We start from the raw sequence: 12816 nt of genomic DNA, 5'->3' as shown, positions 1-12816 counted from the left end.
CTCCATCCCTCATGTCCCCATCTTACCTGCCTGACATGTTGAGCTGCTCTTCCGCTACCTTTTCCTCTGTGACCGTTTCTTTGGGCAGGAATCTTCAGGCAAGACTTTCTCCTCTCTCCAGAACTCTCAAACCACCTAGGCCCCCTCCTGCTGGCTTCTTACACTCTCTGCATCTATTCAGTGTTAACATGTCACACAACATTGATGATTTCGATGTTTTCATTGCAGTTGCTACCCCTTTTGAACTTCCAGCATTCTGCTCCCAAAGGACCAATCCCAATATTGTCAAACCTGCTCCACATTCAAGGGCTTGGCAAACCTTATCTACCTCGATTCTAAACGGCAGCTATCAGACACCTCAAACCTTTCATTGGACCATGAACCCACCAATGAATATCAGGCCATTGTTTCCCCAGACACTTGCTGACCTCATTTCCTCAGGAGATCTTCTCTCCACAGCCTACAGCCTCAGTTCCCCACACAGCCTGTTTGTACCTCTTCCCCAAGTTCCACAAGCAGATTTCCTTGTAGACCCTTTGTTGTAGCCCATCACTGGCCCACAGAACTCATTTCTTTTCTATTCTTTCCACTTTGCCCAGTCCCTTCCCATTTCATATCTGACACCTCTGACATTTTCCAGCTTGCTGGTCTCAGTCACCATGGATGTCCACTCCCTCCACATCCCCATCGCAGACTGTACAGGTACCCTTCACTTTCCTTGAACGGAGGCCTAACCAGACCCCCTCCCTCACCATTTCCTGGGTGGAACTTGTTCTTAAATTGAACAAATTCTTCACTTTCTTCAAATCAAAAAGGTGTAGCTATGGGAACTCAAGGGACCAAGCTTTCAAGACCCCCTCCCTCACCTATTCCTCTGCTGCACTGATGACTATATTAGTGTTGCTTCCAACACTTAGAACCCCAACCTTGCAGTACCTTTTCAGTCAATTTCCAACCTGCTCTCATTTTACACGGCTCATCTCCAACACTTCACTTCCTCATCTTCGTCCATGGATGAAGCCTATTATCAAAGACTCCCACAACCATCTAAACTACATCTCCTCCCACCCTGCTTCCTGGCTCCATTCCATTCTCCTGGCTTCTCAATCACCAACATAACTGTCTTGACCAGAATTTCTACACCAGTGCTTCAGAGAGGTCTTCTTTCTTTAACCATGCTTTGCCTCTACCAGAGCTCCTCAAACATGTCTCTTCTATTTCCTGCACATCTGCTCTCACCCTCATCTACAGCAAGCATAAGGTTCTATTTGTCCTCATCTTGTATGCCACCAACTTCCACATTCAATACATCATCTTCCATAATTTCCCCCTCCTTCAATGAAATTCCACCACCTGATGCATTTTCTTTTCCCCTCCCCTTCAGCATTCCAAAGGGACTGATCCTTCCACATCCCTGGCTTGTCCTTCAATCTCTACCAACCATTTCCCTGGTTACAGCTTTTCCTATGCAACTACTGGACATGCGTCACTTCTCTTTCACTCAACCAGGGACCCAAATCGTACTCCCACATGAAAGGCGATTCATTTGCATTTCTTCCCACTGTATTTCATTCAGTGCTCATGATGTGATCTCTGGAGTAGAAAAGCCTATCACGGATTGAATGACAATTTTGCAGAAGACCTGTTTGGTTCATGAGGTTGACACTGAGCTTCCTGTTACCTATCACTTGATATTTTCCATCTCCCATTGCAAGTTCCATGTCTTTGCTCTCTAACACCGTTCTAACAATGTAAGCTTGAGGAACAGTACCCCATTTTTTTGTCTGGGTACGTTGCACCCCTCAGAACTCAATATTAAATTCAACATTCAGATAACCAACCTTTCCTGTTTGTACCAGAAATAACTAGTTCTGATGCAAGGTCATACAAATGTAACACCAACTCAGTTTTCTCTCCATCAATACCACCAAGTGTTTCCAGCATTCTTTCATTTCATGTTTGCAGCAGCTGCGGTGCTCTGCATCTCTCAAGCATGTTGTTCATGTTTCACTAACTGTCTTCATTCATTTCCTGCTATTTTCACTCCTCCTGCAGTCAGCCACAATTAATTAGGTGACATTGAAAGCAATTGTGTCACTTGGATTACCTTGGTCTCCATCCTACCACTGATATTTCCTTTGTTTTCTCCACCCTGCAATTTCTCATTTCTCCCCCCACAGATGCTGCCTGACCTGTTAAGTATTCCAGCAGATTCTGTTTTAATTTTAGTTTTTTTTCCCCCAGGCACTGGAAACTGCTGAGAAAATTTGCAACATGCTCTAGGAACCTTACACTAAGCTGCCCAGCAAAAATCAGGTAGCAATTCATTCATTCAACAAGTGATTAGCATAATGTATGCAGGAAACAGGGCTACAATTTTTAAAGTTGTGCACAAGTGACAATAGAATTGGAATAAGATTTACTGCCTGTTTTGAGAGATCAGAAGCAACAAAGAAAATGTTTAAGAGCAAAGTCTTCGTAAACATTAGAAACAAATTTAGCTGCAGAAAATTAACTAGTGCTGCAAGTACTCTGACCAAGTTATCAAGAGATTGAAGTTCAAATTTTTTAAATGAATGTCAAGGTTCCCAAAGGAAATGTTTGTGCTTTGTTCTCTGCACCCAATATCTCATTATACCACTGCAGATGCATCAAGAGTGGCTTCAAGTTAACAGGATTAGTTAATTCAACATAATCAAGTTAATTCAACTCTGAGGGACTGTAGGTCTGTGGATGACTGCAAGTCTTCAGCATTAACCCCAGAGTCCATTATGGATTTTGTCAAACAAACAATTAGCACAATTCATAGATTTGTACCATAAGTTTACAAACACAATGCAGTTTAGATGCACTTTAAGATTTTTTAATCTTTCAGCATTAGAATAGTAAATCAGCAGTTAGGGTATAGATGAGGTAATAATGCAGAGACTTGAGTTTGCCCTCCCTGCAAGTATTCAGCCATGACAGGACGAATACCCACAGTTAGCTCTGATATCCAAGCACAGGAAGCATTCAAAATAAATAGTGCTTCAGGCTAAAACGAGTCAAAACATAAATCCACAGGTATAGATGTTCATCTATGCCGGCGTGGAGATAAGAGATGAGAATATGCTAAATACTGCAGTGCTGTAGTGATCACAGAAAACCAGGGCAAGCTGTTTCTTCTGTAACATATTGAAGGCCAGGAGACTGTCCACAGATGGCTCACAGGACAGAATCTGATCAGAATACTCAGTATGAACTTGGTTATTGAAGTACCCAAGAGGTGATTTTGTAATATTAGATTAAGCACTGGCTGCAGGTGAGAATAGAAGTCATTGAGTGTGCATACACGCTCAGGGACAACAGTGTAAAGAAGGAAAAACAAGAGTGCAAGGGTTATAACATAAAAAGGAAGTTTAAAAAAATAAGGAAATGCTTGGTTAGCAATGGATTAGAACACATACACACACACACACACCATCCCAACCTCTTAAAAGCCTTCAACTCTAAAGTCAGGTTAAGCCCTTCACAAACCACAATTTCTCACAACCCTCTTCTTGGAAAGTTTACTACACAGGAGGAAGCCTTTCAGCTATTGTGGTTGTCCCAGTTGAAACAGCTACCCAAGTCTAACCCCACTTTCTGGTACTGCAGGTCACACCTTTCAACCACTGTTTAAATGTGATGGTGCTTCATTCACCTACCACCCTCTTGGTGGGAAAAACATTCATCTCCCCTCTAGTCCTTCTACCAGTTGCTTTAAACCTCTGCTCCCTTGTCTTTTTTAAGCTCCCTTCTTAAAGAAAAGTCCTCAAACTGAATCCTGAAGGTAAACTTCACATGTACAAAAATGAGAAATAAAATGCCAGATCCATTAAGGACCATTTTTCATTTTGAACAGTTTCTTCTCAATCCCCAAACCTATTATTTATAGCTAAACACAACGGAATGCATTTATAGCGAAACGCAGTGTTCAGTTAAGGAATGGAAAATTTGCTGAAAATTTTTTTTTGCACCATACAACACATTTCAATTAAAAGTGTGAATGAATGGAAATGATAATGGCTGTTAAATGTTTCAACATACAAGTTTAAGGGGTGGCTTTAAAATTAAGAAATTGACAATCTATGCAGAACCAACGGATGTGGAGTCAATCTGGCACTGTCCTAATAGCATTTAAAACGACTTTGGATAAGGTAAAGTCAATGGAATCTGGTTTAAAATATAGTAATTTTCAGGACAATAAATCATTAATATGACTGAACATACAGTGAATATACTTTTCACTCACAATCACTATAAACAGATACTGGTAAAACAACACCAATAGTAATATTTAATACTTTAAGTAGGAAAATCCATGCAATACATCAAGCTGAGCAAGAGATTAATTATTGCACTATCAGGGCTCCTAGCAATATAGTCATAGACCCATTTTCATGTTAGATAAGCAATGACACAGGTCTCGGGTTTATTCGTATACAGATTAGTGTCAGTTCAATAACGTACACTCTTGCAGCAGCAGGTAAGATTACAACCACTAAACTCCATGACTTAGTATAAAGTGTAGCAGTTAATAAAGTAAAATAGAGCAAAACATTGTTCTGAGAAAGGGAAACTTAAATGCAACAGACTAAACACAAACCCAAAATTAGATTAAGTGCAGTCTGACTCTTCCTTCATCCTTTCCACCAATTCTAACATCAGTTGATACGTAATTTTATAGCACAATAGATAGCAAGACAAAACCACATAAACCAAACGATTAAACAGTCAAGATGCAAAGACAAAAGAAATTCATAATGACAAATGACTAACGTGAAAGCATTGTGCACATCACATTCAAACTAGATAAACTAGTGATATACATCTAGAAGTTTATGTTGAAAAGAGAAAATGATGCCAATGCATTTTTGAGGGGTTGGGGTTTGCATGCAGTTATCAGCAGGCAAACTGACCAAAGCAGAAGCAGATGGTAACATGCAGACAAAACTGAAACTAAATCTAAATGTGTTATCTGCGTGAAGATTTACTTCAAAAAGACCATTATCCATTTGCTAGACTTTGAAATTGGTTTAGAATACTATCAATTTATGAGAGATTGTATTTAGATACTTAGGCATTTGAGAGAATATTTAATTTATCCCATTCTCATTTCTAAAGTCCCCTTTTAATCATTTATTTGGTTGAGATAGTGGATGTGCAAACAGCGACATTGGGCAGGCAACGTGACCTTAAACTGATTAGATGATACGAGAGAACTCTTCCAGTCTGTCTGGCAGTGGCTGAGCAACTTTTACTCATTCTCTTGGACCCTCATCAAATAATAGCTCAGTCACTGGGGGAGGGGAAAACTTCAATTCCATTCTTTTACTGGGACAACATGCAGTTCTGGACCAATTCACTGCTGTTCCCACTCCTGCACCCCATCCCACCTTCCTTATTGCTGCATACATTTTTAGTTGTGCTTCTCAACATGATAAAACACTTCCTGTTCAGCCGACACAAGATGTGCCTGCTGCACTACAAGATGAAGAGGTCACTTCTTTCCAAGGCACTCAAAACTCCTGCCGATTTGTATATTCATTCTATAAACCTCACGAGTTCAAATATTTTTAAAGTGAACTAACGATTGCTATGCAGGTCATATCTTTTAAAGTTGTTCTTCTCATCTTCTGCAAGTTATAACATTGTATGTCAGTTTTGATTAGTTTTCCAAAATGACAAGTATAAATTCTAAAAGACTTGTGCGTTAAGCATGAGCACCTGTTTCGTAAGTTGCAATTTCTGATGTTGCACAAGGTCTAATTTAAAAAAAAAGGGATTCTCAAGGCAATTAAAATGTTGATAAACTTTCCCAAACCATCCGAAGTGTCTTGCAGTTTCCAATTTCATTGAGGGACTCCCAAAAATTAGGGCGAGTGGGGAAAGTGAGGAGGAGGAGAATATTTGAGTCCTCAGAGGCAGCTGCACACTAACACTGGCAAAACCCAGATTAGTGTGCCACCAAAATAAGCTCAAGAAATAATAAAATAGAAACCAAATGCAGCATCACAAACCAAACCAAGAAACTGAACTAGCGAAACAAATGATTGCAGATGCTGGAATCTACATGAAAAACACAATGATGCTGGAGGAACTCAGCAGGCCAGGCAGCATCCGTGGAGAAAAGCAGGCGGTCAACGTTTCGGGTCAGGACCCTTCTTCAGGACTGAAGATAGGAACAGGGGAAGCCCAATATATAGGAGGGAAAAGCAGAGCAGTGATAGGTAGACAAAAGAGGGGAGGCGGGGTAGGCACAGGGTGGTGATAGGTAGATGCAGGTAAGAGATAGTGATAGGCAGGTGCAGGGGAGGAGGAGAGAGCAGATCCACTGGGGGATGGGTCAAAGGTAAGGAGAGAACAAAACGGGGTAGAGAAAGAGAAAGGCTAGGAAAGGGAAGAAAAGCTGCAGCATGGTTTGAGGAGTGGGGGCACGGTGTGGGGATTACCAAGTGGGAGAATTCAATGTTCATCCTGTTTTTCCTCATTACCTGTGACCCATCCCCTGGTGGATCTGCTCTCCCCTCCTCCCCCACACCTGCCTATCACTATCTCTTACCTGCATCTACCCATCACCATCCTGCCTCCCTGTCTTTTGTCCACCTATCACTGCTCTGCTTTTCCCTCCTATATATTGGGCTTCCCCTTTTTCGCATCTCCAGTCCCAAAAGGTCCTGACCTGAAACGTTGACCACCTTCTTTTCTCCGTGGATAATGCCTGGCCTGCTGAGTTCCTCAAGCATCAACATTTTTCAAGAAACTGAACTAACTTGTCTTGTGTCCATCCAATCCACAAGAGATAGCAAATATTTTACCTCAAACTCTGCCACCTCTCCAATCTCAAATTAGTAGAAATAAAGCACAGGCAAGAAAAATTTGATCAACATGATTCTAAAAGTGTGACCCAAGAGATGCTAATCACAGAATGAAGCAGTACTACCAGAATGAAAAGTCCTATTTGTAGAACATCTTATCTAGTGACCTCACAAATAATCTGAAATTTGGGTGTACTGAAAATCCTCGAAGTATCTTCAAATAAAGTCACGTTCCAGTGGTCTTAAACATGATGCTAAAACCAAAGCAAAATGTAAAGTTAAAAACTGATTAGAGGAACAGAGTGGGAGAGGCTCTGAATGACTGGGGAAAAACACAAATAAGCAAAAGGGAAGGAAGGTGAACAAGTGGCTTTCGAAATTTGGACTGACCTATTTCATGGTTAGATGCTTTATTTAGCTGGTGTATCCAGAGATTTATATATTTAAGCTGATTAAAATATGCAAATATCGACAAAGCTAATCAAAACTGATATACATTGCGGAGAAAGTTCACAAGCCTGATTGAAAATCACCTTGCTTGGAGCACAAAAGTATTCAGCAGATAACACACTCAGATTTAACACAGCTCTCGGTTTCAAGGAAATCAGGCCCAAGCTCACCTTGGACGTCTTCTTCCCCACCATCACCATCCTCTTCCTCATTGTAAGCCAATTCGGCCTGCTTGTCTGCCTCGTACTCACCCACATTACCATCATCCCCATTATAATCCGCCACTTTAGAGTCATGCTGCGGATCAGCTGGGGATTCATTTTCATCAAAGAACTGGCCTGAGGAATCCAAGTCAGAAGAGAGAGGGAGAGAGAGAGAGAGAGAGAGAGAGAGAGAGAGAGAGAGGGAGGGGGGGAAAGCAGAGGGGGGAGAAAAAGAGACAGAAATCTACATTGTAAATGGAGAATAAAGAATTTTTATTACTTCAAGTGGATGCCAACAGAAACCAGACCATCTCCAAATTTTCCTTTTGGAATTCTGAGTTTTATTCCCCATTGATGCAAAACACAAGAAGTAAAACATATGGGGCAATGGATTAAAATCCCAGGCTCTGTTAACACTTCCCCCCACCACCACTTGATACCTTTTCCTCTGTAATCAGCAACATGCTGTCACTGTGATTCTCTCAGCCTGTTCAAGGGTGTGAGCAGTTATTAGCTGGCCAATATAATAGTTCTGCAGCTGTCTTTAAAAAAAGAATTAGAACTAAAAAGCAAAGTGGAACTGTCCAAGCAGGACAACAGTCCTCAAGTGATATTAAAATTAAAATAGATGGAATTAACAGCAAAGAAAAGACTTATTTTCTAAATAGTCCATGCCTGTGTTCAGAAAGCAAAAAACTGCAGATGCTGTAAATCTGAAATAAAACCTGAAAATGCTAAAGACATTCAACAGGTTGGACAGCATCTGTGGAGACAGAAGTTAACATTTCACATTGATAACTGTTCAGAAAGGTTGATACCCTTCATCTGATGAGTATTTCCAGCATTTTCTGTTTTTATGCCACTTTCACATTGTTCAATTGAGGCAACATAAAAATGGCTAATCACGGCTCAAATGTGTGAAACTTTAAGGATGGGAAAGGAAGTCGTAATTCAACTTTTCTGCAGAAAACTGTGTTTTTAGTATCAAATAAAAATGTGCTAGATACTGAAGAGTGAAATAATGTTTTGTCAGGTTAGCAACCCAAGATGTTATCAGTTTTTATATTTACAGATGCTGTCTAATTTCTTGAGTATCTCCATTTTGTTTTATTTGTTGTAGATAGCATCAACTTTCACCTCACATATTACAGAAATCAGAAGGAACATTTTAAATTAGGTGCTTAAAAACTTACCACCGACTTTAGAAGAGATGTTGATGTTAGTAAAATTTGCTCAGAGTCCTGCACTTATATTAACAAATACACTTCCCAAAGATTCTGATGTCTAATTCTCTCTCTTTTTTTAAAAAAAAGAGTACACAAATGGCAATTTTGTGTGGTGTTACATACATGGAGAATGGTTCCTCTTGTGCTTCTCTGCTGGTTATTTTTTTTCCTTTCTCCACTCTCAATCTCATCTCATTTCTCCCAATTGTCTTTTCTTTACAGAAGTGGACAAGGCAGTAGGGAAAAGCACTCCAGACAATGCAGCCTTCAGTCAATCCCTTCCTGTTCCACACCAACTATGACTGTGCTCAGCTCCCATCAAGTTCACATCTCCTCTTCCCTTATGAATGAGCTGCAAAGACTTTTAGCTTGCTCCTGACAATCATTTCCCCTATTTCCAACTCTCACCACTCAATTGCTCAAAGGACCAAAACCCACATCTTCAATCTCTCCTCTCCTGGTTTAACTTTGTCTTCCTCAGGGACTGAGTTTGCTTTCAGAAATTGGTATACAGACATGTAAATTTGAACAACCATTTCAAGTATTGGAAATTAGAAACTGTATTAGAGTTAACGTTGATCATCAACAAAACATGGGCGAGTTGAAGTATTTTGAGAACAAAAAACCCAAAACATTTACTTGTTCAATCCCTCAGTCTCTCCTTCACTTTCAGAATACACTGTATTACAGGCTATGTTTTCTGAAGTCTTTCTACCCTCCCCCTCTTTCTCAAACCCAAATTTTTAAAATATAACCCATGCACATTCCTAGTTGAGTTTGAAATTTAGTCTGGCTTTTGCAGAATCTAAATATAAAATGTCCCTAATGTTGTGGAATAATGGTACAAATGCATCCTTTGAAATATACTGAGATTAAACAATCCCAATTTAAATCTGGGCATTGAAATGCTGGGAAATCTCTCTACTGCAAGATCAGAGTTTTGTAAAAGTAAGGATCTTCTAGTTAAAAACTTCAGAATTAGAAAGCAAAATACACAAATTAAAAATTTGCTGTAAATCCCTATTTTGAGCATTTAGATATGTCAATCACTATGAAGATGACAGATGAAAGATATTCAGATAAAACTGAGGGAAATATGAACCTAGTGGTCTGATAACAACTAATCTATGTAGCATTTACTATTATAATTATCTACATTAGAATTCATAATAGGGTTATGATGATAGATTGTAATAAAGGTGAAACAAGTATCAAAAAATATTTATACATCCACGGATAGTCTACTAACATTTAGTGTTACATACACCATGCTTTGCTAGGATTTCAGCTGGAAGACAACTTCATAAGAAATGAGTGTTATATTCATCAGAATCAGATTCATCACTGACATATGACATGAAATTTGTTGTTTTGTGGCAGCAGTACAAAGACAAAAATTTATAAATCAAAAATAAATAAATAGTGCAAGGAACAAAAAAAAAGGAACAACAGGGTAGATCTCATGGCAGAGGGGAAAGCTGTTCCTGAATCATTGAGTGCGAGCCTTCAGGGTCCTGTACCTCCGCCCCGATGGTAGAATTGAATGAATTCTGTATTTCAAACTAATGTTCCAACTTGTAGCCACTTTTAGATTTCATTTGTTTAATGGCATTTAAATATTCATTGTGGAAAGTGTCTCACTTGTTCCCTCGTACTGTTAATTAGTGAATTCATACACCCTGAGAGAATGGTCTTCATTTAAAAATCACCTCCATTTGCCCAACTTTTTTTTTACTATACAAGAGTCTCAAAGGAAAATAGCTTGGTTGCAGTTGATTAAAAAAAATTGGTAGTGTGGTTAATAGTGAGCAATAGGTTAAGCTGCAAGGCAGCATAATTGGACAGGTCAAGCAAGCACAAAATTCAGCTAGAATTGCAAGGAAGTGTACGGCGTGGGCATGCAACACAAGGGAATACAATCAATGCTGGAAAATTTTGGAAGAACAGATCTTGAAGTCCATGTCCACAAAAGACCAAGCATACTTGGACAGGTACAAAAAAAGTCAAGATGGCAAGAAGATCTTACCATTACTGGTTGAAGCACAGAATAAAATGGCAGGGAGGTTATGCTAAACTATGCAAAGAAACTAGTTAGATCAAAGCCAGAATATTGTGTACAGTTCTGGTCGCCATCCTGAAGAAAGGAAGTTGTAATGAAGAGTGGAATGGAGATTTGAAAATGCTGACAAAGCTGCAGAATCCTAGTTGTATGTCAAGATGAGCTAAGCTGACACTTTTTTCCATTAGGAACAGAGCAGGTTGAGGGGTGGAGGATTCAATTTAGTTATATAAAGCCTCAAGAGGTATAGACATGTGTAACAGGGAACATTTATTTCTGTTAACAGAGATGTCAAAAGGTTTGGGGACAGATCATAGGACAGCTTAGTTGACATTTTTTCCACTCAATCACTGCTGTTGGTCTGGAATTCTGCATAAAAAGGGTGAAGACAGAAACCCCCACACTTACAAAGTACCTGCATAAGCAACAGGAGTGCCATAGAATACAGGGCCACTAACCAAGGACAGAAGTAAGCAAATAACCTAATCTGTACTATTTTTGCCTATAGCATGGGCACTGAGTGGAATGGTTTTCCTCCACTCCTTAGTTTCTAAGGCTCCATGGCAGCCATAATGATGGCAAGAATTAAAAATGGAATTCATGTAGAACCCAATGAACACAAGACGTGTGCCAAATAACAATGTAATTAGCTCAGACTATCTTTAAGATGGTTCACTGTAGGCCAGGAGGTTCCATCATAAAACCTTCCAACCTCCAGTGTACAGAGTCATTCTCCACCTCACCCACCCCCCCCCCCCCACCCTGTTCCAACCACCTTAAAATTTAATTATATGCCCTTAAAGACAAGAACTTTTTAAATATTCTAATCATCTTCCTCCTGGGTTGCTCAAAACAAAATCAATTCCTGGAGCCTCTAGGGTTGGCAACCTTACAGAACATTCTCTAGGGGATAACACAAGCCTGTTTTCTTCTCTGCATAAGTGGTTGTTTTCCTGGCCTCAATACACAAAATACATGTATGCCCCTGATTAATCTGTTATTCCAAAAGGACTAGGACATATCTTTCACCACCAAACTTGAAAGTGCTGTTAATCTAAATCAATTTATAACATTAAAATCTCGCTTCTTGGCTGTCTCCTCCATGATAAATTGCTCTATCTGCATATATAATGGAAAATGAATTTGGTAGACTTGCACATTATGTATGCCCAATGGAGGCCCTAAGTACTACTACTGATATGTGGATTCAAGCAGATTGATGTTTACTTAGCCATTATACAGGAAATATGAAGCAACTTAAAATGGCTGAAGTGCACAATTCTTACTACACCATGCGTGGACTTTGGTGGGCCCACACAAGATGAACTGCAGATAATCATCTCTTAAGGATGCATATCCAGTCTTGGTGGCAGTGTGAGAGAGGATATCTAGATTGATTCCTGGGATGTGCATATCCCAAGGAAAGAATGAGCCCATAGAGTAGAAAATTGAAGAGTGATCTTATTGAAATATACAACATTCTGAAGGCGCTTAGTAAGGTATGGATGGAGTAGATACTGAGAGGAGGCTTCTATGAGCAGGAAAGGGAATCTTCCATTTGAGACCAAAATGAGGACTGTCATTGTAAAGAGAGATTGGATAAACTGGGTTTATTCTCACTGCAACATAGGAGGCCAAGGGGTGACATTGTAGAGGTTTATAAAACTACACACAATTAGGATCGGTAGTCATAATCTTTTTCCCAGGGCAAGGAAGTCTAGAACTAGAGAGGGCACAGGTTTACGGTGAAGGGAAGATCTGAAGGGCAAGTTTTTCCACACTCAAATGAGCTGCCAGAGGTGGTGATAGAGGCAGATACAATTACAATGTTTAAAATATGATTGAACAGGTACTTGGATAGGAAAGGCAAAGAGGGATACGGTCTAATGCAGGCAAATGGGACTAGCGTAGACAGACACCACAGTCAGTATGGGTGAGGTGGGCTGAAGGGGACCATTTTTGTGCTATACGTTTCTACGACTATGAATTTCTGCTCAGTTGGGCATCTTCAGAATTCTCTACTCATGAGCTTTGGAGGA

At 39.8% G+C, this 12816-nt stretch overlaps 1 protein-coding gene across 1 annotated transcript in view; it reads right to left on the bottom strand.

The window, feature by feature from the left end:
* The window catches only part of LOC127584005 (protein GOLM2-like), a 71962-nt gene that overhangs the window by 8311 nt on the left and 50835 nt on the right, over positions 1-12816 (bottom strand). The window contains 1 exon segment of the mRNA XM_052040504.1: positions 7460-7627. Within this exon segment, the coding sequence (XP_051896464.1) occupies positions 7460-7627 (168 nt within the window).

This window comes from Pristis pectinata, chromosome 28 (genome assembly GCF_009764475.1).
Source record: "Pristis pectinata isolate sPriPec2 chromosome 28, sPriPec2.1.pri, whole genome shotgun sequence".
NCBI classification, from domain to species: Eukaryota; Metazoa; Chordata; class Chondrichthyes; order Rhinopristiformes; family Pristidae; genus Pristis; species Pristis pectinata.
Note: the sequence above shows the minus strand (reverse complement) of the source record. Positions and strands in the feature narration are given on the sequence as shown.